Source organism: Aptenodytes patagonicus, chromosome 7 (genome assembly GCF_965638725.1).
Source record: "Aptenodytes patagonicus chromosome 7, bAptPat1.pri.cur, whole genome shotgun sequence".
In the NCBI taxonomy this organism is placed as follows: Eukaryota; Metazoa; Chordata; class Aves; order Sphenisciformes; family Spheniscidae; genus Aptenodytes; species Aptenodytes patagonicus.
In genome coordinates, this window is record NC_134955.1 from 69,730 (window position 1) to 97,684 (window position 27,955).

Genomic DNA, 27,955 nt, shown 5'->3' on the forward strand with positions numbered 1-27,955 from the left:
GAGAGAGGAGGAGGCGAACCGCAGAAGTTCAAGCAAATCTCTCCTTCTTCCAGCTTGCCCTCCGAGACACGCAGGGCCATGCTCGAAGCGCGTTTTCCTGCAAGAAGGGAGGGCTCCTGGCCCTTCCCAGATAGGCAGCACCGCAGTGGAGGGACACTCCTCTGGGTTTTCACCTGCTCCTTTGGGGCAGGCGAGTGCAGCCAAGGCCATGATGGGGAAACCCAGGGAAATCCTTTCCGCTGACTCAGACAGGAGGAAAAGGTTTTCCTGCTATTAAAAAGGAAAGTGTTGGTGAACATCCCCCCCCCCCGGCCCCGGCTCAGGATCAAAAAGTCAGGAGCCAGCACTGCAATGCTGGCATCGAGGGTGCAAGGGGATGGATGAGTCAATGGGACCGACACAGTTGAACCCCACCTGCCTCCGGTGCAGGGTGGGCAAGGGATGACTTTATTCTCTCCCAGCGCCCAGCACTGATGCCAGCACCCAAGTACAGGCATGCCTGAGGTCAGGGAGCAGCGTCGGTCGGCTTAAAACCTTTCCAATCCCACAAAGTGTGCCCAACCCAACCACGCATTAAGCCCAAATGTTTATTTTTTGAAATTAAATACATCTGTGAGTTAGTTTTGGTGGCTCCTTCCCCTCTGCAATTCGGGACCGCAGCCCTCCCCTTCCCCATTCCCACCAGCACTGCAAATCCTTTCTCTCTTCCCAAAGCACAATCTCAGATGGCTTTTTGGTGGTTTTTAGTTTGCAGGAGGCCATTCAGGGTCCTCAGCGGCATTAGCTACATGGGTACGACTGTCTTCCCCTCAAGCTCTTAATTTCTGTCCCCAAAATCAACAGCTTCAGTCATGTCCAGCCACCCGAATCAACTTAACTTCAGCCTGCGGCAATGCAAGTCCAAAGGGCCTCCCAGCAGCGAGGGAGCTCAGCCGTTGGATGCCCCTGTTCTTGCCAAATCAGTTTACTAGTGATTCCCTTCGGCATTGCAGCTGAAAAATAGCATTAAAACCCGGCAGGCTCAGACGTCACCACCTCTCTACTGCATGATGAGGGCTTGCTGGTGGGGAAAGCTTGAGACTTGGAACCTCTCATTCAGTCAGACCATGGAGGTTTGGATTATGGTTTGCTTTTTTACACTGTTTCTGGTTATGGTGGCCATTTCAAAGCATTGAGGGTGCTTTGCAAACACAGACGCGCCAGCACTGCTGGCAAGGTAGCAAGGAAGGAATAAGGAAGGTTGCAAAAGCAGCGATTCATGCTCCTGGGCACAGCCCAGGGAAGCCCCTGGAGCAACATCATTGTCCACCTTCAATCCCAATTGCTGCTTCAACTCCCGGAGTGCGATTGCAGCAGGCCGAGCTCAGCTCGCAGCACTGCCAGCAGCTGATCTGGAAGGATCAAGTTGCATGGACCCGTGCCAGGGCTGGGGCCGGCTTCCCAGGGATGTGAAGGTCACCTCATACCCGGGCTACTGTGGTGGGAGAAAAGGGGTCTGTTACCACCTGCTTGGGTTGTGAGGTTCAGAGATGGACATGCAGCATTTGAGGTGTACATGCCTGCCTTTGGGAAGGTGAGGGGCAGCAGGCGGACGAGGATGTGAGCACCTGGCCACTGCTGAGCACAAGGGTGCAAGGGGAGAAAAGCAAGATGGCTTCAAGCACACAAAGCAGACAAGACTGGGAGAGAGAAATACTTGCTGGGAAAGGGACTCACTTTGACTAATCCTGAAAAAAATAAAGGCCAGAAATTGTTATTCCCAAGCGGAGGGAAGCAGAAACATTGCAAATCCGGTCTGAGCTGCAAAGCTGAGGTCAGGCAATAAGTGGCAATGAAGAAGGTGCACGTTCTTTCTCTTGGGCATCACCCACAAGAAACCAGGCACCACCAAACCACCCTCACCCCGAACCTACGGGGCAGCCCCAACCCTGCAGTCCCGCTTGCCCCAATGTGACCGGTGGGGTGGGCAGGATGGGTGCTGAGGGCCCTGCCTCAGTGCCGCCCTTTATCCTCCCACAGTGCCTGGGGCCTCCCATGCCCATGCAGACACCGCTGGCACTGGGGCAGGCACTGTGCCGAGTGCCACCACCACTCACCACAACAAAGCTGCTTTGAGCAGGGCCAGCCAGGCATGCCCCCAGCCTCCTCCCCACCCCATGCCCCCGGCGTCCCCCCATTTTGCCGTCCCTCTCGCAGGTCAGGGAGGAAGGCAGGACCACACCAGGACAGGGCACAACCCCAGCGACCCCCCACCTCCTCCTCATCCTCCGGCCACCTCCATCTCCTTCATCCCCAGCTCCTTCATCTTCCCCACGGCCTCCCAGTGGGTCCCACCCCCCCCAAACCTCCCACCCCACCAGGACCAACCCTTCCCTGGAGTGGGAAAGGGGCAGCCCAGGCTCTCTGGTGAGGTTGAGCCCCACTGTCCCGCCTCCCGCAATAAGTCACGTCACTCCGGTAGATCTCCCAGCCCTTTTATTCACTCGGCAGCCAGCAGCCATCACATCCATTCAGCAAGAAAACTATGGCCTGGGCAGCTGCAAAACCTCACGGCATTCCCCTTCACAGGGTGAGTGATGTGGTTGGGGCTGTTTAATCCTCCATGCTGTTTCCAGTCCCAAAATAACCCCTGGAGGCATAAACCTCCTTGCGGAGGGTCTTCTGAATCACAGCCTTCAGTTGAAAGATCCTCTCCATTACCTTGTCCGAGCAGTTAAGAAATCCCCTCCTGATCATACACACCCCCCCCCCCCGCAAGAAAGCCCCCAAACAGTTAGAGCAGAAATTCAATGTGCAGAAAATGCGAGCCAGGCGGGAGAAAAGAGTCCACGTGAAGGAGCCGAAGCCTTGCATCTTGCAGCTGGGGGGGCAGGTCCCAAGACTTGTTTCACCAGGCAGTATTTTCCTGTCCCTTCACTCCTGCCTTGCCTCCGCGAGAGCCCCGAGGCAGCTTCTGTCCGCCGGAGGCAGCACCTGGCCACAGCAAGCCAGGCAGCGACTGAATTTCAAAGAAAAGGCCAGCACCGCTGCAGCCTGCTGAGGGTCATGGCCTCCAGGCCCTGGGGTGAGCGGCAAAGCTGCTTCCCGGGAGATAATTCCAACTACTCAGCAGGCAGAGCCAGAGCCACCCCTGAGGCTCGCCCTGCCTGGGGATCCCCGCTCCCTCCGGTGTGGAGTGCAGCCCGTGCCTCAGTTTCCCCATGGGGAAAGGGGCCCACAGGGAGTGGCACCAAAAGCATGGGGGGCCCGAGGGTTAATGACATGGTCCCTCCCATCTGCCCCCCTCCCTGAACAACCCCCTTCGCTGCCAGCAGCCCTCCTCAGGGGTGGACAAGGAGCCCCCTGCTATGCCCTAGCGGGACCCAAGCCCCCCCCGCCCCACGCCCGCCTTCAAGGGCTCTCAGCCGGGCTGGGGGCTGAGCTGCTGCCTGGGCCAGGCTTGGCAAGCTGCCGCAGGTCCCGCGCAGACCTGACGGCCCACTGGGCCAGCTCCCGCAGCACCCCCAGGCCCCGCAGCTTCCTCTCGAAGAGGCCGAGGTGGGGGGGTGGGGGGGGCCCAGCCCCTTCCTCGCTGGGGGGCCCACGGCTCTCCAACCGCAGCAGCTCCTCAAGGTGGTAGGCAAAGGCCGAGACCTGGAGCAGGACAGCTGCCAGCGCCCGGCCCAGGGCAGCGTCAGCCTCACCCAGCTGCTCCCGCTGCTCCTCCAGCATCTGAGCCAGCAGGGCCCGGAAGGCCCGGTATGCTGCCAGGTTCTCCAGGAGCCGCTGGGTCCCCGTCTGTTCATCCCAGCGCTCTGCTGCTGCTGCCGGCACCCCCTCCACCGCCGCCACGCTGGCCGAGGCGTCCAAGCCCTGCCGCTCCACCTGCAGGGGCAAGAGCAGCCAGGGATCAGCGGTGGCAGGAGGAATGGGGGAACCCCCCTCACCCTAAGCCCCACCAGCACCGGCTCAAGGGGGGGCCCTGATTCAGCTTCGGCACTGGCCAGGAGGCATTTGGGGCAGTGCAAGACCAGGTGCTTGAGGTTTGCCCAAGCATCAGCCGGCAGCACCAAGGCCCAGATACTAGCAGCATTTCATCCCCCATCTCTACCATGGGCCAGAGCCCTCATGCCCTGACACAGCTGCCAGGAGCCCCCCAGACCCCAGTAGCAGCAGCCACTCCACCAGCACTCCCAGCACCACAGGCAGCCAGAGGGAGCAGGGCAAACTCACATAGGTGTCTAGGAGGTCGATGACGTCCGAGCGCATCTTTCCAGCCAGGCGGATGCCTCGGCTGCACAGGTCACGGCGCCGAAGGGCGGCTGAGGGGCTGTCTGCTGCTGCCGCCATGGCCCGAGCAACTGTCATGGGCACTAGACTCATGGCGCAGCGCCTGCCCGGCCCAGGGAGGACAATCCCTTGCTGAGCTGGTGCATTCCAGCCGGGAGCTCCGCTCACACATCCACTGGCCTGGCTCTCCCCCTCTTCCGTGCCTGGGGCCTGGCACAACACTGCAAATTCCCGCCTCTGGGATCAACAATGACAGATTATTTCCCTAATTCCCCCATGCTTCGCCACTCCAAGCGCCTTGCCCAGAACGGTCTCGCCCAGCGGCAACAGGCTCCCAGTACCAGATCTGACCCATTCCTCCCTCCCAGCCGTGCAGTGAGATTAGCAGCACGCTAATCCCCCCGGCTCATGCCAGAGCGCAGGAAACCGCTGCCGGGAAGAGGTGAGCAAAGCCCGGACATTACTCAACATCTCAGCCCAGGCAGAGGGCTGGGGCCTGAGTGGGGCAGAGCACTGGGGGTTCGCCAGCAATGGATTGAGAGGAGCCCCTGGGCTGGAGATCCAGCACCAGCTGCAGGCTGGGCTGCAACCCAAACTCTGACAGAAGGCTGCAGGGGCCTGTCCTGGCCACCTCCAGCCCTCTTATTCCCCCATGGCTGCGTGGGACTGGGTCCCCCAGGTTGAACCCCCCTTTCCCAGAGGGGTCCTGCCCCAAAGAGGGGCTGCAGACAAGGGAGGAGGTCCCAGCCACCCCAGGGCAACGCCGGCCACCCGCCACAGGTGAGCTGCATGCACCAAGACAAAAACAGCCCTTTTAATTGGTTTGTTTTTTCCTCAGTACGTTTATTTTGGTTATGTATTACCCAGATTAAGAGAAAAAAAAACAGGAGTTGAAAAGCAGTTTCCCTTTAGTATCACAGTACACCGAGCCTTGCCCCAGCCTGGCTGGGGGACTGCCCCGGCCCCCCAGCCCGAGCTCCCAGGGCTGGTGGCCAACCCAACAGCATCGTTGCCACCTGGTGGCTACTGCAGAAAGCACTGCTGAGCTCCGGGAGCCCCCCAGCTCCAGCTGGCACAGCCCCCAGCCCAAACCCTGTGCCCCAGGGCCCCTGGATGGAGGCCCCTGCCCGCATGCTGCTGCCCACACCGGGCACAGCACCCACAAGCTCTCTGGGGCACTGAGAGCAGGTAAAGGGCCCTGTGCCCCCCTCTGTTCCCTCCCCAGGAGGAGAAAAAAAAAATAAATACAGGGAAAAAATACAAAAAAGTTTATTGCAAACTACTACAATAATTTATTGAAGCAAACTGCATGCGAGTGAAGGAGAGACATCGAGGGGAGGAGGAGCTGCAGGAGGGCTGTGTCAGTTTTAGAGTTTCAAACAGGAGTGGGAAGGGAGCTACACCAGTCTCTCCTGCATCAGGGGTTAGCAGGCTGTGGTTAGAGGACAGACAGGCAACTGGCCGAGACCAGAAAAAGAAAAAAGGAGAGCTACGAGAGGTGTGCATGGAAGGACAAGGCGGGGAGTGGCAGGGGTCAGAGGTGTCTGGGCCAGGAAGCAAATGAGTTGCTCGATTCTGTGTCCCAGAAATGTGGCCAATGGCAAACTCTTTGCTCCACTCGGGGCGGTTGGGGCAGACACAGGACGAGGCAGCCTCCCTCGCCTCCCAGCCTGGTGCCAAGCGTTGCGTCACCAGAGGTGAGCAAGCACTTGACCCAAAAGCATTTTAGTGCCATCCCTCAGAAAACAAAACCCCAAGCTCTCCATTTAGTGTTCTGTGCAAGGCTCTGCCCGCTCCGCACCTCCCATGGGGCACAGGGGCAGGGCACGACAAGCAGCTCCAGCAGCATGGTCTGCAGCAAGCGTGGGGATGACACGGCTGACCCACACCACACGAGCGCATCTGCTACTGGTGGCCAGGATCCAGGCCAGGAGACATGCCACCACACAATGTGGCTCGGCCAGCCCCAAGTCTCCCCGGGCAGAAGACCCGCGCTGCTGGGGGTGTGTGTGTGTGTGTGTGTGTGTGTGTGTGAAATCATCAGAGTTGGGTTTGAACATGTCTCATTGTGCTGCTTCTCTTTAGTTTGCAAGGGGAGGGGACTGGCTGGCCACCCGAAAGCTTCCTGCTGGAAACCACAATAATTCGATCCAAGCAAGAAATTGGATCATCCCAACTGAAGAAACTGGTTTAGTTTAACACCGTACCACTGCGGACCTGACATGCACTGTCCCAGGACACCCGCTTTCAGGTACGCTGGGCCCTCATCCTTATCTCCAGGAGAGGCTCATGGCCAGACGCATCTCCTGCAGGCATGGGAGCCATGCTGCTGCCATGGTGCAAGAACATGGGATGCCCACACCCAGGGCATAAGACACCAGGGTTGCAAACTATTCAGCCACGAACCGCCCCAACACCAGAAGTGTTTCAACTTGCTCTGACAAAGATATCAGTGTAAGGGCGGAAGGGAGGGGGGCAAATCAGGACAAATGGCCCAATAAAAGCTGTCAGGCTTGGGCCACAGCTGGATTTCCAGGCAGCACAAGGGACAGAGTGGGTGTTCATAGGCAAGTTTCCTGTAAAAAGTTTCCAATTAAATTCCATGTTTTATTGCCATTCTCCAGACCCTAGGTACCCGATTTTGCCTAGCTGCTGTGTACTACAGACCAATTCAGCTGATCTTGTGCTCAGACAAGATACTTCAGCTCTGCTCCCAACCACATAAACCCAACTGAAAAAACAAGCAAACAAACAAAAAGCCCAGGTTATTCTTCACCTCTTCCAAAAACACTACGAATTCAAGGCCACTGAATCTCCACACAAAGTTTCAGATAAGAGTAAAAAGATCCAAGTCTCCATAGCAGACACATCATAGCCTATGTAAACTTTTCCAAGGGCTCAGAGCTGTCCTAACTACACTGGCAGGCAACACTTGAACCACCACGTTTTATGAAAAGCAGGCATGTTTGCGCAGAAGAGAGAAGCTTTGTGAACACAGCTGCACAAAACCCTCCCCCCAAAATGGGGGCAGCGAGAGAAGCTGACAGCCCTCTAGTCCCGTGTCAGTCTATTGCCTTGGATAAACAAGCCTGAGACAACCATATCCAGTCCCTGCTTCTGTATCTTTGTCTAGAACTGGAAAGGAGAGGCGGGGTTCAATGAGGAACACAACATCCCCCAGCAGCAAGCAGCTCACAACTGTCCTAAGTCACGAGAACAAGTTCCTGGCTAATGATGTTCTTCCCTGAAAGGCTAGGGAGCAAGGGGGAGGCAAAAAGAGCATTTAATGCAAGGAGCTCACCCCGACCTGGGAGGGAGGGAGGAAGGGAGACAACAGCCAGCTGTTCCATCACTCACCTCATCCTCCTGCTAAAACGCTGCTGCAGAGACTGCCACTGCAAACAAGGCTCTTCTCCAGGGGTTCTCTCCTCTACTCTGGAAAAGCTGCGAGAGACATCTGACTCCAGAACGCTGCCTTCACCTCGGCTCTCCCAGCTGCTGTTACAATGGCACGACGTGCTCCCTGCAGCTCGCTAGTGCGAAGGAGCCTACTGGGAAATAGCCTGAACCCCTTCCACCCCCACCCCCTAAGAACATAACTAAAAAATACCGACCCTTTTTTAATCAATAAATAAGGAATCTTGTTACCACAACACAAAAACGAAACATGTTCAAAGTGCAAATTACTGTCGTCAAACTGGGATGCTCCTCCTTGCCTCTCCCACGCAGGGCTCCTGTAGCCCCCGGGCCTCTCCAAGCAAACATGATCTATGAGCCAGGGCGTTCCCTCGACTTCCTGCCAGAGCTGGAGCAGAGGAGCACGGTGGGGAGAGGGACGTGCGCTGTTTCACAGCTCACCCTGCTGAGGGGGCCTAAAGTGCCAAGCCAAACTCCCAGCCCCAGGAGGAAGAGTGAGACTGCAAGGACCAGAGTGCAGCGATGCATAGAAGTTGGGACCAGGGGCGAGAGGGAGTCCTAAGAAACTTGTCCAGAGCACATCAAATGCTTTCTAGTTTGCAAGTGGGGCCACGTCAAGGAGCCAGAAAGGCATCTGCTTTGGGGTAGAGCGAAGGGTTTCAGCAGTCCCCCCTCCCTTGGAGAAATCTGTCGCTCAATCCAACTTGCTCTGCTAATGGCAGCATGTGCCCCTTTCTACAAAGGAGCAGTGGGAGGGAGAGAGAAGTGGTTGGGAGAAAAGAGGATGTGCTGTGATCCACGCTGGAGGGGAGCAGACCCTTCGGTTATTTACTAGTATTGTAAGTTTTGTTTAACTTTTCTCTCTTTCAGTAAGTGTCTCCTCTTTTTTTTTTTTTCTTTCCTTTTAAATACAGAGTCCAAACTGTCCCAGCACCCATGTGCTCCCCACCCACTAGGGTCCAGTGGAGTCTGAATCTTCGATGAGCACCTCCGTGGTGGCTCCCAGGATCTCTGTGTTCATGACCAGCCCCTCTGGGTTTGTACTGCTGCCGCTGCCCACAAAGAGCTTGCCGTCAGCCACCAGGCTCACGCGCTCTGCCCCACCGCAGTATGTCTTCGGCATCCCGTCAGGGTTCAGCAGCAGGCAATCTGCCGGGGCAGCACTTCCCAGGGGGTCGGGAAGAAGGGGGAGGCCCTGGCCATCAGTGGGTGGCGCAATGGCCTCAGGATTAGTGCCCAGGATGTCGGTGCTGGTGATCAGGGCACCCGCATTGGCAGCCAGTGCTTCAGCAATAAGCACTTCGGGGTGGCTCTTGGCTTTGTGGGCCACGACGCTGTCCTTCTTCTCAAATTTCTTGCCGCAAATGTTGCAGGAGAACTGGTAGAAGGAGTCCGCATCATGCTTCTTCATGTGCCAGTTGAGGGAAGCCTTCTGCCGGCAGGTGAATCCACAGATCTCACACCTGGGAGGGGAGAAGAGGGAGGTCACAACAAAGGGACATCCCCACACACTTATGGGGACAGCAGTAGTGAAGAGGCAGCCCAGGAAAACAGCAGGGGCTCACTAAAATGGGATGTCACCGTAGCTCCAGCTTTTCCAGCTTTATTTGCAGAGGGCTTATGTCCCTCAGATCTCTACTGAGACACTGCCTCAAGGACCAGGTGAGACAAGCGGCAGCTCAAACACTCCTACAGATGTGTGTTTAAAGGGAGCTGGGACACCAAGAACAGGTTCCAGCCCTGACTTCAGAGCTGCCCCTGCTCTCGGTGCAGTCCAAGAATGGGTGTATCCAAGGGTCCCTCAAAGTAGGAGAGCAAGAGACAGGCAGAGATACTCACTGCAAGGGCTTCTCGCCTGTATGGATCATTCGGTGCACCGCCAAGTTATGAGAACTCTTAAACGCCCGGGCACAGTACTCACAGATGTAATCCCTTTGATCTAAAAAGCAACAACAGTTGGAGCATTACTCTCCCGCAGACCTGCTCCCTTTCTCAGCTCTCACACGTTGCAGGTAAAGCTGCCCAAGAAGCAGCAGAACTAGAAGTGCTGGGACGCCAGCAGGCATAGTAAAGAAGGAGGTGTCCCACAACACACCACAGCAGCTGATCTGGAGAGTTAAGGTGTGATTAAGACTCTCCTAAGAGCTAATTATCCATTCTGACCAATACTGAAGGACTGGCAAATTAGGATAAAGCTTGGCTTGGTTTATTCCTCTACAGAACCCGAGTGATACTTACCAGGGGGTGAATTAAAAACTCTATAGCTTATTTCTTTCATTTCCTTAAAAGATGGTAATCCAGAAGGAAATAATACCCTGCTGCTGCTGCAAATCTATGCCACCTGCCTTGGCTTCACTCTCCCCAGAAGTCCTAGAGGCTTTTCCATTTTTTTCCCCTCTCTGTTCACTGACCTGAGGAGGAGTTTGTATCTATTTCCCACCTCCCTGTACCTGTGTGGTGTTTGGCATGCCGCAGGAGCTGCTTCTGGAGTCGGAAGAGCCGACCACAGGAGGGATGAGGACACACGTATTTTTTCTTCAGCAAGTGCTGGTACTTTATGTGATGCTATAAAGGAAGAGTGAAAGGTTGTAGACTCTCTCTTTACATGGCTAAGAGAACAGCTGAGACACATCGATCCCAGGAGGCCAGGCCACCAGACCTCAATCACTGACAAGACACCCTTATACCATGAACACAAAGGCTTTGATCTCCATTGAGAGAAGAAAGCCAAATGAACGCGGACATCTAGCAACAGGACAGATACAGAGACACACGTGGCCCACAACTAGCCACAATTGATTAAGTCTACCAAAAAGACAGCATTAGAAAGGAGTGCTTCAGTGCCAGTGGAGGATTAGCTGCCTGTTCCAAATGGCCCTTCTCTGCCCTCACACATACCATTCACGAAGTGAAAAATCTCAACCAACCTGCAGGTAACGCGGGTGAGCCAAGACTGTACCACAGCCTTCCATCTCGCAGCGGACATACTGTATTGGAGGCTTCTTCCTGAGAAGTCAGTAAGGAAACGGGCAGAGTGGTTAGGTGATGCATCTGAAGCCAGGGCAGCAGCAAGAGAAATGAGCGTGAGTGCAGCTCGGTGATGTGAGAGCAAAGGATTGCTGCTCCAATATTCTTGTTTGGGCTATGCTGATAGAGACTCTGTCCAAGAGTTCCCTCCACTCCTAGCGCTACTTGAGGGCTCTTCCCAGAGCTGAGAAAACCCCAGGAGACACAGAGTTCCCAGAACCTTATCACTGGGCAATGCCAAGCTAGGTATCAACTCAGAAGTGGGGGCGGGGTGGGCTGGTTCAGTTGGAAGAAATCAAACCCACACCTACAGGGAGAAGGGGAAAGGAAAGGAGGGACGTCAAGGCATGCTGCTATTTTTTTTTTCCCTTTAAGGCAGATTTCTATACCATACAAGAGAGATGACTTTGAGACAATCAACATCTCTGTGTAGGACACAAGGGAAGCAAGTCTTCAGAACAGAACTGAGTAGGGGGATCACTTACCTTCTCTTGGGCAGCCTTGGGCTCTTGTCATCCTTTCTCCTCCTTCCCCTCCTGTAACAGGGTTACAGAAACAGAATTGAAAGAAACTTCTTTACATTGGTAGTGGGCAGAGTTTTTGAAGTGTATGCTATAAAGCAGGAGCATGCTATAAGAAATACTACAGAACTCTTCCACGCTTTTAGGCTGAAAAGTAACACTGCACCCGGCACGTCAGCTGCTCTGGCAAGTCAGCCACCTGCTCTGGATCAAAACGCCTGAAGAGTTTCTAAGGAAATGCTCTTGTAATAGAAGGGCAGGTTCCCTAAAGAAGTTAAGTAACCAGGCCTCCATGCAAGTTGTCCCTGCATTTTGCAGAACTGCCACATCACACAGAAGACCGCTCCCTGTGGAGCTATGGTCCCCATGTTTCTGATACCTGAGCACCACTTTTTTCTGCATGACATTTGGTGGCATGTGGCAGACCTCAAATCACCCTGCCTCTGCCAACATAGTCAGGCTGCAGGCTGCTACCTGCTAGGTCTAGCGAACAACACATTTTTGAACATGGTTGCTTAGCTCCAATGTGACTCAGCCCACCATTCACAACTGTGCAGATACCAGTAAACAGGTATCAGACAGCCACAGCCCAACAGGCTGTGGTTAGAAATTACCAACTCTTCTGCCACAGTGGAGTGAGGAAGGGCTATTTTAAAAAACCCTCAACCAGGCATCACACACTTCACATTTTTTTCTTTTAAATCTGCAACTGTCCAAACAACTTGTGACCTTATAATTAAATTCATCCCTTTCCAGGCTGCACATCATCACATGAGATTCTGCTCTCATAAGTTTCTTCTGCAGACAATTAGCAAGCTATCGCCTCATTAACTGTAAGCTCTAGAAAAATCAATTGAGTGCAAGTTGGAGGCATATTCAGAGGAAGGCAACATTCCTGAGAAATAAATGCTTCATGTGGTTTGCTCTCACAACCCCTCCCATTTCCTAATGCATGTTTTATAAACATGTAATTTTGCCAACACAGTCCAGAATTGACGGTGCACCCTATTTCCTCCGCTCTGTTGGGTACAAGTGAGAAACATCAATCTGCATGACTAGGAAGAACGGGATTAATGATCTAGCAGCTATTTTACAGTCCTCTGAATTAACTATAGCAGCTTATACACCTGTCAAGATGAAAATCTATGCTCCGTCTGAGCAGACCTATGCTTACATGTAAAACGCACCCTCCCAAGCAATAGCTCTGCCCAGAACATCGTGCCTGCTTGATTGTATTGCTGCAGAGACACTTACAGTAGATTGATGGAAGTCTTTTCTAGACTGTACCGAGACATCTTTATTGTTAGCAAGACCATGCCAGTAACATGCTGAACAGGCACTCAGCATTCAAGCCAAGCCTTCAGAAGAGGCACAGGTTTTATTATGCACAAAAGTAGTGTCTGATCCGAACAACACAACCACAAGCCTCAGAAAGCCATCTCTAACGGAAGGAAAAGTTCAAAATATCAGCATCCTTACTCCTCTCCAATGTAAATCAGCTCTGCAGCAGCTTAGAAACAGCAAGAGAAATTAAAACAAAGGTGTGCAGAGCCCCAGGCCGCAGACCAGCAGAGGGAGCCCCATTTGTTCCAATTGCTCATAGAGGAGCTAAAGTAAAAAAAACTTGCTTTTTTTTCCCCCCACACTATTCCAAAGAATAGCTTTGACACAGACACATAAGTCCAATTTACCTCAGTTGCCAGAAGGAAAGCTTCAGTGTTGAGTTCCAGTGACAGCATACCCAAAGGTTTTGGGTCTCCACTCAAAGCACTAGTGACTGACTAGGTAGCAAAAGTTTGTTCTTTTATTTCTCCAAAATGCAGGAGCACACAGCTGTTTTTCCTGAGCTCTGGTATGTTAGTCCCAAATGTACAAAGAGGACACTTACCACATGACACGTACAAAGTATTCCTGTGTCTAGGAACAGAAGGGACTTTGCCTTCTCAGACTGGCTTTCTAATACAGTCTAATTCATTTCAGACATCACAACAGAAACCAATTTTAAGAATGCTCTAAAGTATTTCACACTGTGTGGCCATATCCAGGTAGGCTGACTAAACCACAGTATGGAGAAAAATCCCTCAACTTAAACTAAATGAAAATATCAACTCTTTTATTTTTCCTTGCCAAACATGCGCAAGATACGAGGAAGCAGGACTTCTATCAGAACAAAAGGTTCTGCCCTATTATCTTTCAGGCCCAGAGGAGAAGGAGGGAAGCCAACAACAACAAAAAAACACTGTTGTACACTATAAAGAATGCAAAATATACAATACACACTGCTACATATAACTGCAGAGTTTTACTCACTTCCTAGGTGGTTCTTCATCTTCCCGAAACTCACTCTCTTCTTTCACTTCTACTTTAATCTCTTTCTGTTTCTCTTTTTCCTCCTTCCCCTTGCTAGCTTTTCTCCTTTGCTTTGGCGCTTCCCTACAAAGATACAAATACAGCATATTACCCCAATACTCTTCCCGTTGTCTGCTTTTTACAAAGATTTGAGCAAAAACTGGATCGAAGTTCAGGTCTATTTACCAAGTCCCACTTCTAAGCAGAAATATGAACAAGGATTAAGGAAGAGCCTGACAGCCAGCAGGGCTCTAAAGGCTTTAGCCCGTTAGAGAAGAACAGTCCTGATAGCTGTAGGCAACATTTAGAAAACACTGTGTCCAATGGGAGCCAATTAGCAACTAGCACAGGTTCTTTGGGTTGTATTAAGCTCATTCAATTAAGATATCACTTTTTTTTTTTGGTCTAAAAACACAGTAAGTACATAATTCAATATACTTCTCTAGATGGGGCTTGTAGGTTTCATCTCTTGGATCATCTTTGAAGGGAACTTCTTCCTCACTGATGAGCATCTCCTCCTCATCATCACTGCTGGGATAAAAGGAGAACAGAGGACTTTAGCAGCAACAGCTTAAGCACTAATGCAAGAATATTCACGCATCATCCCCTAGGATGGGAAAGACGCTATTACACAGCACTTTCTCATCCAGCATGACTGGGGAAAGCTAACAGCTTGCACTGACTAAGGAGCATGATGACAGCCAAAACAGACAGGCTAGGCAGAGCAGTCTCCTCTTGTGAACCCACCTAACTACAGCATCCACTCCTGAAGGAATAAAGCTACCAGGTGAAATGCCCAGATCAAATCTTACTACCCATTTCTCTACAATATCTCCTGACATCTGCAGTCCATCTGCAATCCAGTCTGAAAATGCAAAGGTCCAGGACTGAAAACAGAGCTATTATTCATCCCATAGATCCTTTCACAGAAGCATTTATTTTGAAAAAACACAGGCCCTTATTTTCCCTTCTTGAGACACTAAATAGGAAGAAATACAACAAAATAGTTTCCTACCTGATTCCAGCTGGAGACTGATGCTCTTCTGTGACCTCTGAAAGGAAAAGTCACCATTAGGTTTCAATCTGTGTTCGCTGCAGTGAGCTCATCTGTCTCAAGATACCTCCGTCGACATTCAGTGCCAGGAGTGCTGGTGGCAGAAGGTACTCATGACCAAGAAGCACCACGCCTGTACCAGCCACAGTCTGCATACAGCTCACAAAGCTACACCCACAGCCAGCTCCCTTCAAAGGTTCCCAAGACCTGACTATCTCCAGGCACTTTCATGCCAGGGCTTCCCACGTACCGTATTCAAGCTGGTCTGTGTTTGGCTCTGTCTTGCAGACGAGCTGCAGGGAACCAGTCTTGGATCTGGAGGCACGCGAATTCTCAGTGTCACGCTGGCGGGCCGCAGTGGCTGACCTGCTGCTGCGCCAGCTTCTGCTAGGCCTGGCTGTGCTGACAGGAGAGCCGTGGCTGAGGACACTGGAAACTTCCTCTTCTTCCTTCTCTTCTTTGGGATCTGAAACACCCATTGCAATCTCTTTAATAATAATAAAAAGCATAAATCCCATCATTAATTCACACTCCTCTCCGTTGCACAATGTTGAATAGCATAACTGCCCCTGTCTACTCTGAGGGGGAAACCACTACCTCTTAAAGATTTGGAGCGTAGCTCTGCCAAGCCAGACAGGACACACCCCAGGGCCTTCCCTCAGCAAGCCTTCATTTAAAACTCTCATCACATTTCCTACTGCCTCTAAGTAAAGACACAAATATTTAAAAACAGCTTACATTTCCCTCTGATAAAAGCTTATAAGATGATTATTTGCTGGCTCTGATCTCCCCTAAGCACTACAAGATAGACACTCATAAACCTCAGCAACTACTTTATGAAAGACTAGCTTCAAAATTGGACCACATTAAAAGTCGTGTTTGGAGAATCCCCCAAACACATATTTAATCAGAATTGTACACCTGGTAATAACCCTGAGGAATCTGAGCTGGATGTTTCTGGTCTTATGCTAAAGCAAAAAGCATCACAAGCACTGTAAGCCTGAGGTCTTTGCACTCATTTATAGCTTCTACAGGTGGTTTCTTTTTGGCTGATTGCTGATCTCCAGATATGTTTTGGCAAGATAACAGAATTGGTTAAAATTTCTGTGTGAGCAAGTTCATCCCTTAAAAACCAAAATTTCCAAGTACAGTTCACTTGATCTCACTTTTTGGTGCTTGCTGTGACACTGGGCCTTAACGAACTCAAATGCCTTTTGAAATTTCAGGAATGATGTGCTGAAGAAATTAATTCCAAGTAGCTGGCTATGCTCAGTACTCCAGGTTTGCCACTGCTTTAGTACACAAAGCCACCTGCAGTGCTCCACAGGGCCTGTGCTCTAGGCTATGCTCTGACGCACTCCTTTTTACCCAAATACATTTACACTGCTGTCTAGTTTCAGGTGGGTTTCTGCTGCCTAAGCATCAGCCAGCAGTACCACTGAGATGCCTGGGAGTTTATTAAGCATCTGCTGGCAAAGTCAGCGGACAGTCCTCTAAGGACCGGCTGGGGAGCAGCTCTGCTACACTGGGAGTCCCAGTGAAGAGCAAACTGCACATCAAGAGCCAGGAGCATGCCGTGGCAGCAAGGGAGGTCCACAGCATCCTGGGTGCCATTCACAGGAGCACAGTCAGGAAACAGAGGTACACTGTTAATCCCCTTTACTCAGCACTCGTTAGACCACATTTGGATTCACCCTCCAGTTTTGGACTCCCACTACAAGAAGGTTGTCAACATGTTTGAGCAAGTCCAGAGGGGACCACCAAGACAGCTGGGGACTGGAACACACAACCCGTGAGAAGAAGCTGAGAGAAACATGCTTGTTCAGCCTGGAGAACAGAAAACCCTGGGGGGACACAACAGCAGCCTTACAATGTACAGGCAGGTTATCAAGCAGCCCAAACCTCCTTGCTGAGGTGCACAGCAGGGAGGGGCAGTGGTCATCAACTGAAACAGGGAGGTCTGACTGGATACAGGAAAAGCATTTCTCCCCAGGAAGACAGTCAAGCACTGGAAGAGGGGCCCAGCAAGGCTGTGCAGCCTCCACAGAATCACAGAATGATTTGGGTTGGAAGGCATCTTTAAAGGTCATCTAGTCCAACCACTCTGCAATAAGCAGGGACATCTTCAACTAGATCAGGTTGCTCAGAGCCCCGTCCAACCTGACCTTGAATGTTTCCAGGGATGGGGCATCTACCACCGCTCTGGGCAACCTCTTCCAGTGTTTTACCACCCTCAGCGTAAAAAATGTCTTCCTTACATCTAGTTTGAATCTACCCTCTTTTAGTTTAAAACCATTACCCCTTAGTCCTATTGCTACAAGCCCTACTAAAAAGTCTGTTCCCACCTTCCTTATGAGCCCCCTTTAAGTACTGAAAGGCCGCAATAAGTTCTCCCCAGAGCCTTCTCTTCTGCAGGCTGAACAACCCCAACTCTCTCAGCCTTTTCTCACAGGAGAGGTGTTCCATCCCCTGATCATTTTCATGGCCCTCGTCTGGACCCACTCCAACAGGTCTGTGTCTTTCCTGTGCTGAGGGCTCCAGAGCTGGACGCAGTACTGCAGGTGGGGTCTTCCCAGAGCAGAGTAGAGGGGCAGAATCACCTCCCTCGACCTGCTGGCCACGCTTCTTTTGACGCGGCCCAGGATACGATTTACCTTCTGGTCTGCGAGCGCACATTGCTGGCTCGTGTCCAGCTTTTCATCCACCAGCACCCCCAAGTCCTTCTCAGCAGGGCTGCTCTCAATCCCTTCATCCTCCAGCCTGTCTTGATACCAGGGGTTGCCCCGGCCCAGGTGCAGGACCTTGCACTTGGCCTTATTGAACCTCATGAGGTTCACATGGGCCCACTTCTCGAGCTTGTCCAGACCTGACTGGAGAAAGCCCTGAGCAACATGATGTAAACTCTGTGTTGAACTTGTGTTAAGCAGCAGGTGGGACCAGAGATATCCTGAGGTGCCTCCCAACCTGAAATCTCTAATTTTGCATCAAGCCTTTTGAACCAAATGATCCTTTTACTTCTAGCATGTAGTTTGCTTTGCATGACTCAATCCCCAATCCTTGATTAACAGGGTGGGAATAATCAACATTTGACTGAAGAAAATCTAACTGGAATACTGGCATCACAGTTTCGTTGTAGAACAGCAACCAAGTCTGATGTCTTGCATGTATAGAGCCCACTTCATCATCAGAGAATGAACTACACCTTCTTTTTGGCTTCCTGGTTTAGCAGCTCTCAAGGTGAACTATGACTGCTTTACATTTTTAGTCCTAATTGTGAACATCCTCAGTTTTTTTGAATGCTAAATCAAATTCAAAGACACTTGAAACCATTGTCTAGAAATTTCCCCCTCAAACACTACCACACTACCAGCGTTAGCACACACTGCTGCTCTTGAAAGAGGTTTATTGCCTTGGAAGATCAGGCATTCCACTGATTTCTTAGCAAGAGCTAGTATTTTAAAGATTAGACTTACGGAGTTGAAACAGACCTCCCTCACAATACATTTCTACAAAGTACACCACTCATCTAGCAATTTTGCTTCATTTCTCTGAAGTGAAGGTGTTTAATAAGCCTTTCCCCATGATTTGTCCTTGTAACTTCTTCCTCTACTTCAGTATGCTTGTCTAACAGATTCATTGCATTTTTACATGCTGTGAATACCTATGTACCTCCAAAAAACCCCATAGTTAGGACAGCATCAAATATTTACTTTGCCGTAGAACTCGTAAAGCAATACAGAACTATTAGTTGAAAATCCTTATAATTCTAGACCTTCCCAACAGGGGACACAGGTCCCTGTGTAAGGGTCAGAGCTGCACCAGGAAACTTGTATCTGCAAAGTGTTCAGCTGCACTAGCAGCTGGAATCAGCACTGACCAAGGCTTTGCCCAAAATCTAAAATTGCAAAAGAAAAGTCCTAGATTTTTAATAAATTTTATGTCTCTTTCCCACACCTAAATTTCATTTTTCCTTCACAAAAAGTTTTCTGATGAATCCAGCCTGTCTCTCAAAAAACAAAACAACAACAAAAAAACCCCACCAAACCAAAATTAAAAAAACAAAACAAAAAAAAACCAACCAAAAAACCTACCACTAAATACAGAGACAGCAACTGGCTTAGAGAGAAAAGCAGCACTTCCTCCTCCTGCTTCTGCTTTCTTGTCTAACACACCTGACCTGGCATTAGAGGTAATCACAAGCCTGTCACTGGAGGTGTTGCAATTTTAATTGTGTTTGAGGATTCCTCCCCAAACTTCTGATGTTAGGCAGGAAGTAATAGGACTCACATCTGCATTTAGGTTTGGAACATGGCTGTCCTTGTCTCTATATCACTAGTGGAAGGAGTTAGGAGGATGTCTACCTCTCTCAACTGACTACACAGAGACCTTACAGTTATTTTCAGTCCTGCCTTGGGTACCACACTTAGCCTGGTTAAATCCAGGCCCTGTGGATGAACACAGCATTACCCCTCTCCTCTCACAAATGCCTCTACACAGAAAGCCACACTCCTCAGTTAGCAGGATTTGGCTAATGGCACAAAGAAGCAAGAGAAACAAGATAAAAGGAATAAACATTGCTATTACAGATAAACAGGCTCTGCTCTTCCAACAAAAAAAGATGCTGCTTGAATCTCTTGAGACTGAAACATAGGAAAATTTTAAATTAGAAAGACTGTAGTCAATTCTGCATGTAAAACTGTATAAACTTGTCAACACCACTAGCTCTGGCTAGCCGCAATTTCTCTGGAAGGTTCCTGTCCTCCCAGAAGATGCACGGAAAATGGATTATAGGCCAACATCCTGTTATTTCATTGCAAGTGTCAACAGTGGTGATGGACACCAGGTCATAAGAACTCAGACTCCAGGAGGACAAAAGAATACATGAGACACAATAGGCACCCCCAGTGCAAAGCAAAAAGAAGCACCGAGCATTTGTTTTTCAGATCAGCTGCTGGAAAACAAATTACGTGCTTTCCTTTCGGCAGAGTCTGCCAGCCAGTCGGCACATGCAACCTCAGGTTGAGACCCAGCGCTGTTGTCTTTTGCCCGAATCACATTACAGGGAGAGGGGACAACAGAAGCTACGACTTGGCAAAGTGAGTCTGCCAAGAAGTGCGCCCATGCTCACGCACCCCTGCGAGTCTCCAATACTAACACTAATTATTATCTACCTCATCCCATAGCCTCTGCAGAAGTTGGTTTCGAGAACTGCATGGATGCCTGCATCTTACAGGAAGTCATTCAAGAGAGATGGGGAAAATCCACTTTCTGAAGTCCTGCCAATCTTTCTGATCTTTTGGCTCCTGGGGTTCTTCCTACCTTGAACTCTTCCTTAAGTAAGTCACTTAATGATAAACAGCTTTCATTCTGAGGTACTTTCACCATTCTGCTGATTCTTCCCAATGGCCTTTAAACTTAACAGTGTCCAGGTGTGCCAGTTTTGGCTGGAAGAGAGTTAATTTTCTTCACAGTAGCTAGTATGGGGCTATGTTTTGGATTTGTGCTGGAAACAGTGTTGGTAACACAGGGATGTTTTCGTTACTGCTGAGCAGCGCTGACACAGAGTCAAGGCCTTTTCTGCTTCTCACCCCACCCCACCAGCGAGCAGGCTGGGGTGCACAAGAAGTTGGGAGGGGACACAGCCGGGACAGCTGACCCCAACTGACCCAAGGGACATTCCACACCATATGGCGTCATGCTCAGCACATAAAGCTGGGGGAAGAAGAAAGGAAGGGGGGGATGTTCGGAGTGATGGCATTTGTCTTCCCAAGTCACCGTTACGCATGATGGAGCCCTGCTGTCCTGGAGATGGCTGAACACCTGCCTGCCGATGGGAAGGAGTGAATGAATTCCTTGTTTTGCTTTGCTTGCGTGCACAGCTTTTGCTTTACCTATTAAACTGCTTTTATCTCAACCCACAAGTTTTCTCACTTTTACTCTTCCGATTCTCTCCCCCATCCCACCAGGAGGCAGTGAGCAAGCAGCTGTGTGGTGCTTGGTTGCCAGCTGGGGTTAAACCACGACACCAGGGCAGAAAGCATGTACATATTTGAGTGATGGTACACAAGAGGCATCAAACGTCCTTTAGTCTTAAAATTTGTGGAGAAAACACCAGTCACTGGGAGAAGGCACAAGAAAAGGAAACCTGGGAGGAAACTAGCTACAAAGTTCTAGCTCTGTTATAATTGTTTAGACAGCCAAAAGACAAGAGTCTGGGCAGATTCCTATTTCAGACCTACAGAAGAAATGTGTTCTCATTCACACTCTAATTCTGCTCCTGGAGCACTGCACGCAGGGTTACCAAACCAGCAAAAGCATCTCTATCGCAGAACCCATACATATACCAGCATTGCCACGAACTGAAACAAAAGGGATAAATGCCAAAGTTTAGTTTGTCCACTGTCTCCCAGACCAGGAGATAAACTCACCCTTACAAGTCTCAATTCCTCCTATATCATAAATGCACCTTGCTGGCAGGACACTCACAGGAAGCCGCGGAGACTGGCACTCACTCTTTCTCATGCTTTGTTTCTTGCTTCATCTACAGCCGCATCACCCCCTAGCCCCACAGCATTTTCTTTATAGGAGACCGTTCCAAGAACAGGGTGCTTACTGCTTCTTTTTTACATCACTGGATGCAGCAAGTGTTAAGAGCGTGTCTGGGTAACTGACAGCAAGCCAACAAGGGCCTGAGCAGTAAATATGCATATCCCACAGCTGACACCTCCCCGACCTTCTTTCCAAGCACTGAGGAAAACAAAGTCCCAGGCACATATCAATTACTCATTGCAAAGAGCAGAAAGGGAAAGTCCAAACCAACTGCATTTACTTCCTGAAGAAGTAGTAGTAGTTCCTTCATCCCAGGACTCGCATGACCATGCTGTGTCTGTTCCACCACTCTCCTTCTATCCCTGTTCCCCTAATAACTTGCGGATGCAGTGGCTATGTTGCTCTGTATTTTAGGAAAGATAAGCAGGTAGCCAGAGAACGGAGACCTGAATTACCATTCCCCGCAGGAAGGGTGCGCAGAAGTTACACTAGTACAGATGCCATTTTGCAGTCAGCAGCACTGCTGGGAGATACCGCTGTCCTCAGGTTTCACTGGGGATGAAGGATGGAAACCCTCTGGAAGCAGAGCTTCTTGCTTCTGCTGCTTACAGCACAACTTATAGACTTGGCATAAACCAGCATTTTACAACTGGTGGTGCATTGCTATACACCAGTCCTGCTAATGTTCCTGGCAGCTCGAAAATCCACTCAATAACTCTCAGAACTGGGAGTTGTTTGGTACTCCACATCTACTTTTACCAGCCACACTTGTTCAAGTGTTTTTACGTTCAAGCTTTTATATACCAACCCCCTTTCAGCCTGCAACTCAGAGGTAAGCTTGTTGCAATAATAGTTTCCTCTTTTTTTGACATCACAACAGTAACAAATACCCATGCCACTTTATCTATCCTTGATGTATAGAAAAATGAAACTTTCAACTGTTACAAATTAACAGTTTGTTGATTACTAACAAGAAATTTTCTAAACTTTGATTTATAAAGCATTTGGAAGCATCTTACTAACCCTGCAAAGTAGACACTTTCAGAAAATACCCATGTACAATTAAGTGAAAGGAAAATAAACTATGAATTATTAAGTTACAAAACAACTATTATGAAAATAAATGCACCACAACATATATACATCTCAGACTGCAACTTATATTTAACATAGTAACCATACAACAGCTAAGGCACTGAACATACAATTTCATAACGGCACCGACAAAAATGAAACTCGGGGAAAAAAATCCTAGTATAAATCTCTATCCAAATGGCTCCCCCCCCGCAAAGAGCTGTGAAATTGTGCATATGGGACTCAGGAAAACCCTCATAGGAGTCAAAGTAGGTTTGGGCAATCCGAGTTGTTTAAATTCAGCACATTTTTATAAGGTTTAAGTAATGACATTTCTCTCTCAAAACACTGACAAAGTCTTAAAGGAAAGCAGTCATTACCAAAGAAGCATGAAGCTTTAAAAATACAAATAATGAGGTATAATGTGAGTTATCTATGCTACAAAACCATTTTGTACAACTAGAGTCTTAAAGTTTTCTATGTTTTTTTAATCTGTACCACCTTATAGTTTTTCTAGCAGTTAAAAGTGGGCTGCTACGGAGCAAGCTTGTATTTCCCACTCATTTCCTTTCACAGTCCTTGAAGAAACAGCTCTCTGACCTCCCCTCTCCCCCGAGCCTTCAAATCGCAGCTCGAAAGCCACTGTGGTGGGAGAATGGCTGCAGTACCAGCCACCCACAAAGTGCATTACAGTAGCCTCATATGGAAAGACTGGGAACAAAAAAAATATATCATGGAAGACATCACCAAGATAGATACTCACACATGCGGACAACTAACAGAAGTATTCCACACGACTCCCTTTCTAACGCACAGTTTCTATAACCATGCGCTGAAGAAATATGTAAATACTGCTGGCATCATCCTCTAGCCCACGATGTGCAAAAACCATTTGATTTGAGAACAGACTTGCAAGGAGGTGACACTCCATGCACATAGCACTACATCTCTTTTGATCACAGTTTTAAGTAAATAAAGGCTTCATGTGGCCCTGTTTTACCTCTCCAACAAACTCTGCTTTCCACCTTTTAACAGCACTACTATACAGCTGTGTACCTATGTGCATTTAAAGAATTACATTGGATCTCATTCTTATCATTGCAAAAAAGCGCCAATGCCAATGTAAAGTTGCAAGACAAATAACTTGCATAAACAAGGGTCCACATCGAGTACATTTCAGCTGCGTGACACAAGCAGAGCAACATTAGACACGGAGATTCAGTAATCTGAGTGTTCATTCATGGCATATTACGTTTGTACAAATGCTTCCAACCCCACCCTCCTTCTTCTTACTGAGGGAGAAGTAATCTTCTTGCAACTGCAGCTCTAAAACCTCAAAGACAAAGCACATATGTTTTGGGAACACAGTAAGGCAGGGGCTCTACTTACTACTAAGCACAAACCTGGCATCTTTATATTCAGCCACTACTCCAACACTCCCTCCAGAACAGCTACACAGCCCGTTTTTTCAACTGTAATTGACTGAAAGATTTCATTCAAACTCTTAAAAGTGGTTACTAAACAGCAGAGGTAAAACCTTACAAAAAGGTGGATGGAGTCAAAAACTGGTTTGGGTGTAAAATTAAATCGGAGAAGCAGGTTTTGTTTAACTGCTAACATGACTTTAAGAGTCACAGTAAGCACTGAATTTTCAATTCAGTGATGGAAGGACATGAAGTGCATTCATTAAATCTATATTCCAATAATTAAAATTATTCAGGCCTAACTAAAATTAAAATTATTTCCCCAAGAATATACAGTGTCGTGGGAAGTCAAATGTGAATTATACTACACAGTCCAACTCTAGCTACATGAATTCATTTATAAGCTGAGATTAAATGTTCTACTTATGTAACTAATATTTCTACAGAAACACATTAGGGAAATATTGCAATTGCATGACTAAGCAGACAAGCCAGGAAATACAATCGGTACGGCTGACTTTGCAACTGCCTTCGTGCACACTAGCATGGTAACAATTGCATGCTAGTTCTGACACAATACACGCCTTCGACTTTAACCTTCCCGTAATCTTCCCATCAGACCTGCACAGTCAGACCTTTGTGCCTGCGCTCCCAAGTCGATGAGCAGAAAAGCCCTCTGATCCCATAGCACTATACAGAAGAACGTAAAACTTGGCGAGACACTTCCACTGTTACAGCATCTTGGTTATAATCGATAGCACAAATTTAGCCGTGATCGCACCCATCACCTCTAAGCTTTCTTTACCAACAGCAACACTGGTGATTTTACTTCAAAATATAATCCCAAACATAAGGCAACAAAACTTACTGAACAAACTTTGGTGCAGCAAGTTTTTCATTTGTCCAATAGATACACAGGATGTGTCACCAGGTACACCTCATTTCCACAGGCCATTTGCCCTGTATACAGAGGCTAACAGTTATGGCTGAGCTCATGCGAATTTCGTATTCTAAACTGGTTTTAGTATTTTATAGTAAAGGATAACAGTATAATGCAAATCACCATGCAGAATCAAATTCCATGTCAGAACTCACGCCAGTAAACGCTAGCACTAAATTCAAAGCCTTCACCAGAACCACTCAGCAGTTTTACTGGATTTCTTCCTCAACCCAGCTCCACCCAGGGGTGAAATGACGAATGGTATTTTACCTTCCAGAATTACGGAGGACTCCTAGCTACCAAAAACCCTGCCGTGCAAGGAAAGCTGCAGTTTGCTTACACCTGATTAGACTTCTTCGAACATTTTATGCTAAAGGCCAAAAAGGGGGGAGCAGGAGGGAAGCTTCTCTCCTGCATACTGTATGATCTGTCTGAGGAAGATACTTTATTCAGTCTGTTTCCATGTCTTCCCCAATAAGCACAAGCATGCAGCAAGGACTTCATCCAGTGCACAGCTGGGATACAGAAGTGCAGCCTTCTCACTTCTGCATTTTTAAAGACTAAAAAACAAACAAGACACAAACAAACAAAAAAAAAATCACAAAGGCAGATTTCTTTTGGACTAGAAGTAGTCATCACTTCTCAGTGTCAATTTCCATGCAAAAGTTCATGCCATCCATTTTGGCTGCAAGTCTAATCATAAAAAAGAGCCCAAGAAATTTAATAAATACTTTTTCCACTCTCACGTTCAAGGACAGCTGAATCTCTCAGAGCCCAAAGTTAAAGTCTAAAACGGTAAGAGTGCAGAGAGCCACCAAACTTGGGAAATTTCAGACTGACATTTGCCATTTCCAAGCACATTACAAGAAACTGGGGTAAAAACAGGACTATTCTACCTGTTTTCTACCACGTAAACATTTCTGCTTAAGGGTATCCAAAACACTGAGAATCACCATTAAAATGCGATGTTAACACTATATGCGTACTAAGTGACAATACCATGCCTTTTTACACATTTCAGCAACTTCGCTTTGACCTAAAAGGCCGAAGCTCTTACAACACTCTGCCCACCCTTTACGCAGTAAGAGGTAAATGCACACAAGTGGGGTCTGTGCTAAACACACATCAGTTAATTCTGCTTTGGTCTGCAAAAATACACCTTGCCAGCTAGAACTGCAACAGATTTCAACACCCAAATGGAATAAAGCTATAGACTCGTAGGAATAAAGTTGAAGAGTTATAGAATTACAAGAATAAAGGCAGCCTTCAAGACACAAATGCCTGCAAACAAGAACTGAACAGCTCCAGCAGAAAGGTGAATTCATTTGCACAGGTGTATGACCTTCTTTCCTCACTATTTCATTCTGTGACAATTCTCTAGTGCCAGATCAAAACCATCACTACACAAAGCCTTTTACTTGGAACTGTTTCAGAAGTCATCACTGGATAAGGAGCAAAGCCCTTTAACTTTTTTTTTTTTTTTTTTGGTACAAGAAGCTGTTAAATAGATGCACAGAGTTCACATAGTTTGCACTGGAACAACAAAAGTTCTGCTCCTGGTCGCAGCTCCCCACAGTTGGGGCTTTCTTGATTAGACCCATTAAGCTACCCTCTCCCCTTCAAAACTTTTCTCTTTCATCCCTGAAGACATAAGCATAAAAAAATTCACCATCCACTGAAGCTAGAAAAGGACAAGTGTAAATATTTGAATACTCTTATTTCCACATATCTTTTACATCTTTTGAGGACCTACGCCTGTATTTGTGACAGCAGCAGAACAGATACGAGCCCAGGTTTTGCCAGATACTCAGGATCACTGTGTAACAAGAGCTGTCAAACTGCAGTGCAGTGTGGTCTCAACTTCTGATAGCAAAGTAATACGCTAGCGGTTATTTGGAAGAATAAGTTTTTGCACATTGGGCACGTGTGCACATCAGCAGGAGCTTATCGCAGTTCCACAATCTTGAGAGAGTCCTTGGAAAGAAACTGCATGCCATCAAGCAACAAAACATTCTTTAAAAGGAAGATCCAACAGATGTTTGGCTACCTTTGTGGGAAAGCCCTGACTTTCTGGATGCAATACAACAGTAGGAGTGAGTAATTCAGCTCTTACCTTTACCAGCTGCTTTATCTGTGCACCTGAAAAAATACAAAAGGCAAGCATAAGAGACAGCTTCTATGGCATGGCAGCAGAAACAAGAAACTGAATGATGTGGAGAATGAGCCCCGATTCCCAACCGTGGACAGACCCACTGCCTTGTTCTCAAATCGCTGGTTTCAACCCCTTACACCAACATGGATTATTTCATCTGGAGAAAGCTTAGGTGAACTATAATAATACATCAGCAAAAGCCCAGTCTTGCCCACGATAGCTGTGTCTAAATCAGAGGGACTCTGTCCGTAGACCAGGGCAGATCAGCTACATTACCAAATCCTCCAAGCGTACATGTGCACATGGCTAGTTTCCTACTCCAGAAATAAAGCAGCAGTGAGATGCAGTCATCTCCTCACGGGAAAATAAATCCCGCCACCTCCTTCACTGAGACTTTTGGCATACGTAGCCAAAACAAGGGGGGGGACCGAAGGACACCGAGGAAGGCGGCAGCTATCCCCGAGGACGCTGCGCAGCAGGCGGCTCACACAGGAGGCACTTTACGGTTTCGCTTACAACCGAAGGCACGCCTGCTGCAATAGGCAGGGTGGCCGAGGGCAGGCAGCACTCGGGACACTGCCTTTCCTGGGAAGCGACCGGTGGGTCGGCCCGGAACAAAGAGGCGGGCCCCGGGGCCTAGGCGCCACTCGAGCGGGACGGGGGAGGCCGACCGACCGGGGCCGCCCGCCAGCCCCCCACCCCCGGCCCCGGCCCCGACCCCGCTGAGGGCGGGGGCCAAGCCCGGCGCCGCAGGGCACTCACCCGGCCCGGGGGGCCTTCTTGGCCGCGGGCGGCGTCTCGGCGGCGGGCTGCTCGGCGGCGGGCCGGGCTCCGGGGCTGCTCCGCCGGCGCCGGGGATACTCGGCCTTACGGCGGCGGGAGGCGGCGGCAGCGGCTCCCCCCGCGGCCGAGGCGGCGGCGGCCACGGCCCGGCCCCGCTCCCGGCCGCCCCTCAGCACCCGGCTGCCGCCGGACTCCTCCCCCTGCTCCGCGGCGGGCAGCGGCGGACGGCGGCGGCCCGAGGACGGCGGCCTCTCTGCCGCCGTCGGCGGGCCCTGGGCGGGCGGCTGCTCCTCGGCGCCCCCCGGCTGCTCGATGCCCGCCGGCATCGGGGCGGCGAGCGGCGGGGCCGCGGCGGCGGCTGCTGCGCGCTCCTCCCTCCCGCCCGCCCGCCAAACC

The 27,955-nt window shown here is 49.4% G+C and overlaps 2 protein-coding genes across 2 annotated transcripts; both read right to left on the reverse strand.

The window, feature by feature from the left end:
• Positions 1-3,390: 3,390 nt before the first annotated feature.
• CNTF (ciliary neurotrophic factor) lies at positions 3,391-4,632 on the reverse strand. Its single transcript, XM_076343308.1, has 2 exons — positions 4,213-4,632; positions 3,391-3,864 (listed from the first exon to the last, which is right to left on the reverse strand). Exons 1-2 carry the CDS (start codon positions 4,360-4,362, stop codon positions 3,391-3,393), a joined length of 624 nt encoding a protein of 207 aa, XP_076199423.1. The 5' UTR covers positions 4,363-4,632.
• Positions 4,633-5,522: 890 nt separating this feature from the next.
• On the reverse strand, positions 5,523-27,885 carry ZFP91 (ZFP91 zinc finger protein, atypical E3 ubiquitin ligase). The gene is made up of 11 exons (XM_076343559.1): positions 27,539-27,885; positions 26,738-26,763; positions 14,888-15,103; positions 14,599-14,635; positions 14,022-14,114; positions 13,545-13,667; positions 11,199-11,249; positions 10,614-10,692; positions 10,137-10,251; positions 9,526-9,625; positions 5,523-9,149 (listed from the first exon to the last, which is right to left on the reverse strand). Exons 1-11 carry the CDS (start codon positions 27,883-27,885, stop codon positions 8,639-8,641), a joined length of 1,698 nt encoding a protein of 565 aa, XP_076199674.1. The 3' UTR covers positions 5,523-8,638.
• Positions 27,886-27,955: the final 70 nt, after the last annotated feature.

Excerpts from the sequence above, each read along its gene's own strand:
- CNTF (XM_076343308.1), bottom strand. The coding sequence starts at position 4,362 with ATGAGTCTAGTGCCCATGACAGTTGCTCGGGCCATGGCGGCAGCAGCA. Across the intron at positions 3,865-4,212 it reads TCGACCTCCTAGACACCTAT|GTGGAGCGGCAGGGCTTGGA; the intron begins GTGAGTTTGCCC and ends TTGCCCCTGCAG.
- ZFP91 (XM_076343559.1), bottom strand. The coding sequence starts at position 27,885 with ATGCCGGCGGGCATCGAGCAGCCGGGGGGCGCCGAGGAGCAGCCGCCC. Across the intron at positions 26,764-27,538 it reads AAGAAGGCCCCCCGGGCCGG|GTGCACAGATAAAGCAGCTG; the intron begins GTGAGTGCCCTG and ends GTATTTTTTCAG. Across the intron at positions 11,250-13,544 it reads GATGAAGAACCACCTAGGAA|GAGGGGAAGGAGGAGAAAGG; the intron begins GTGAGTAAAACT and ends ACCCTGTTACAG.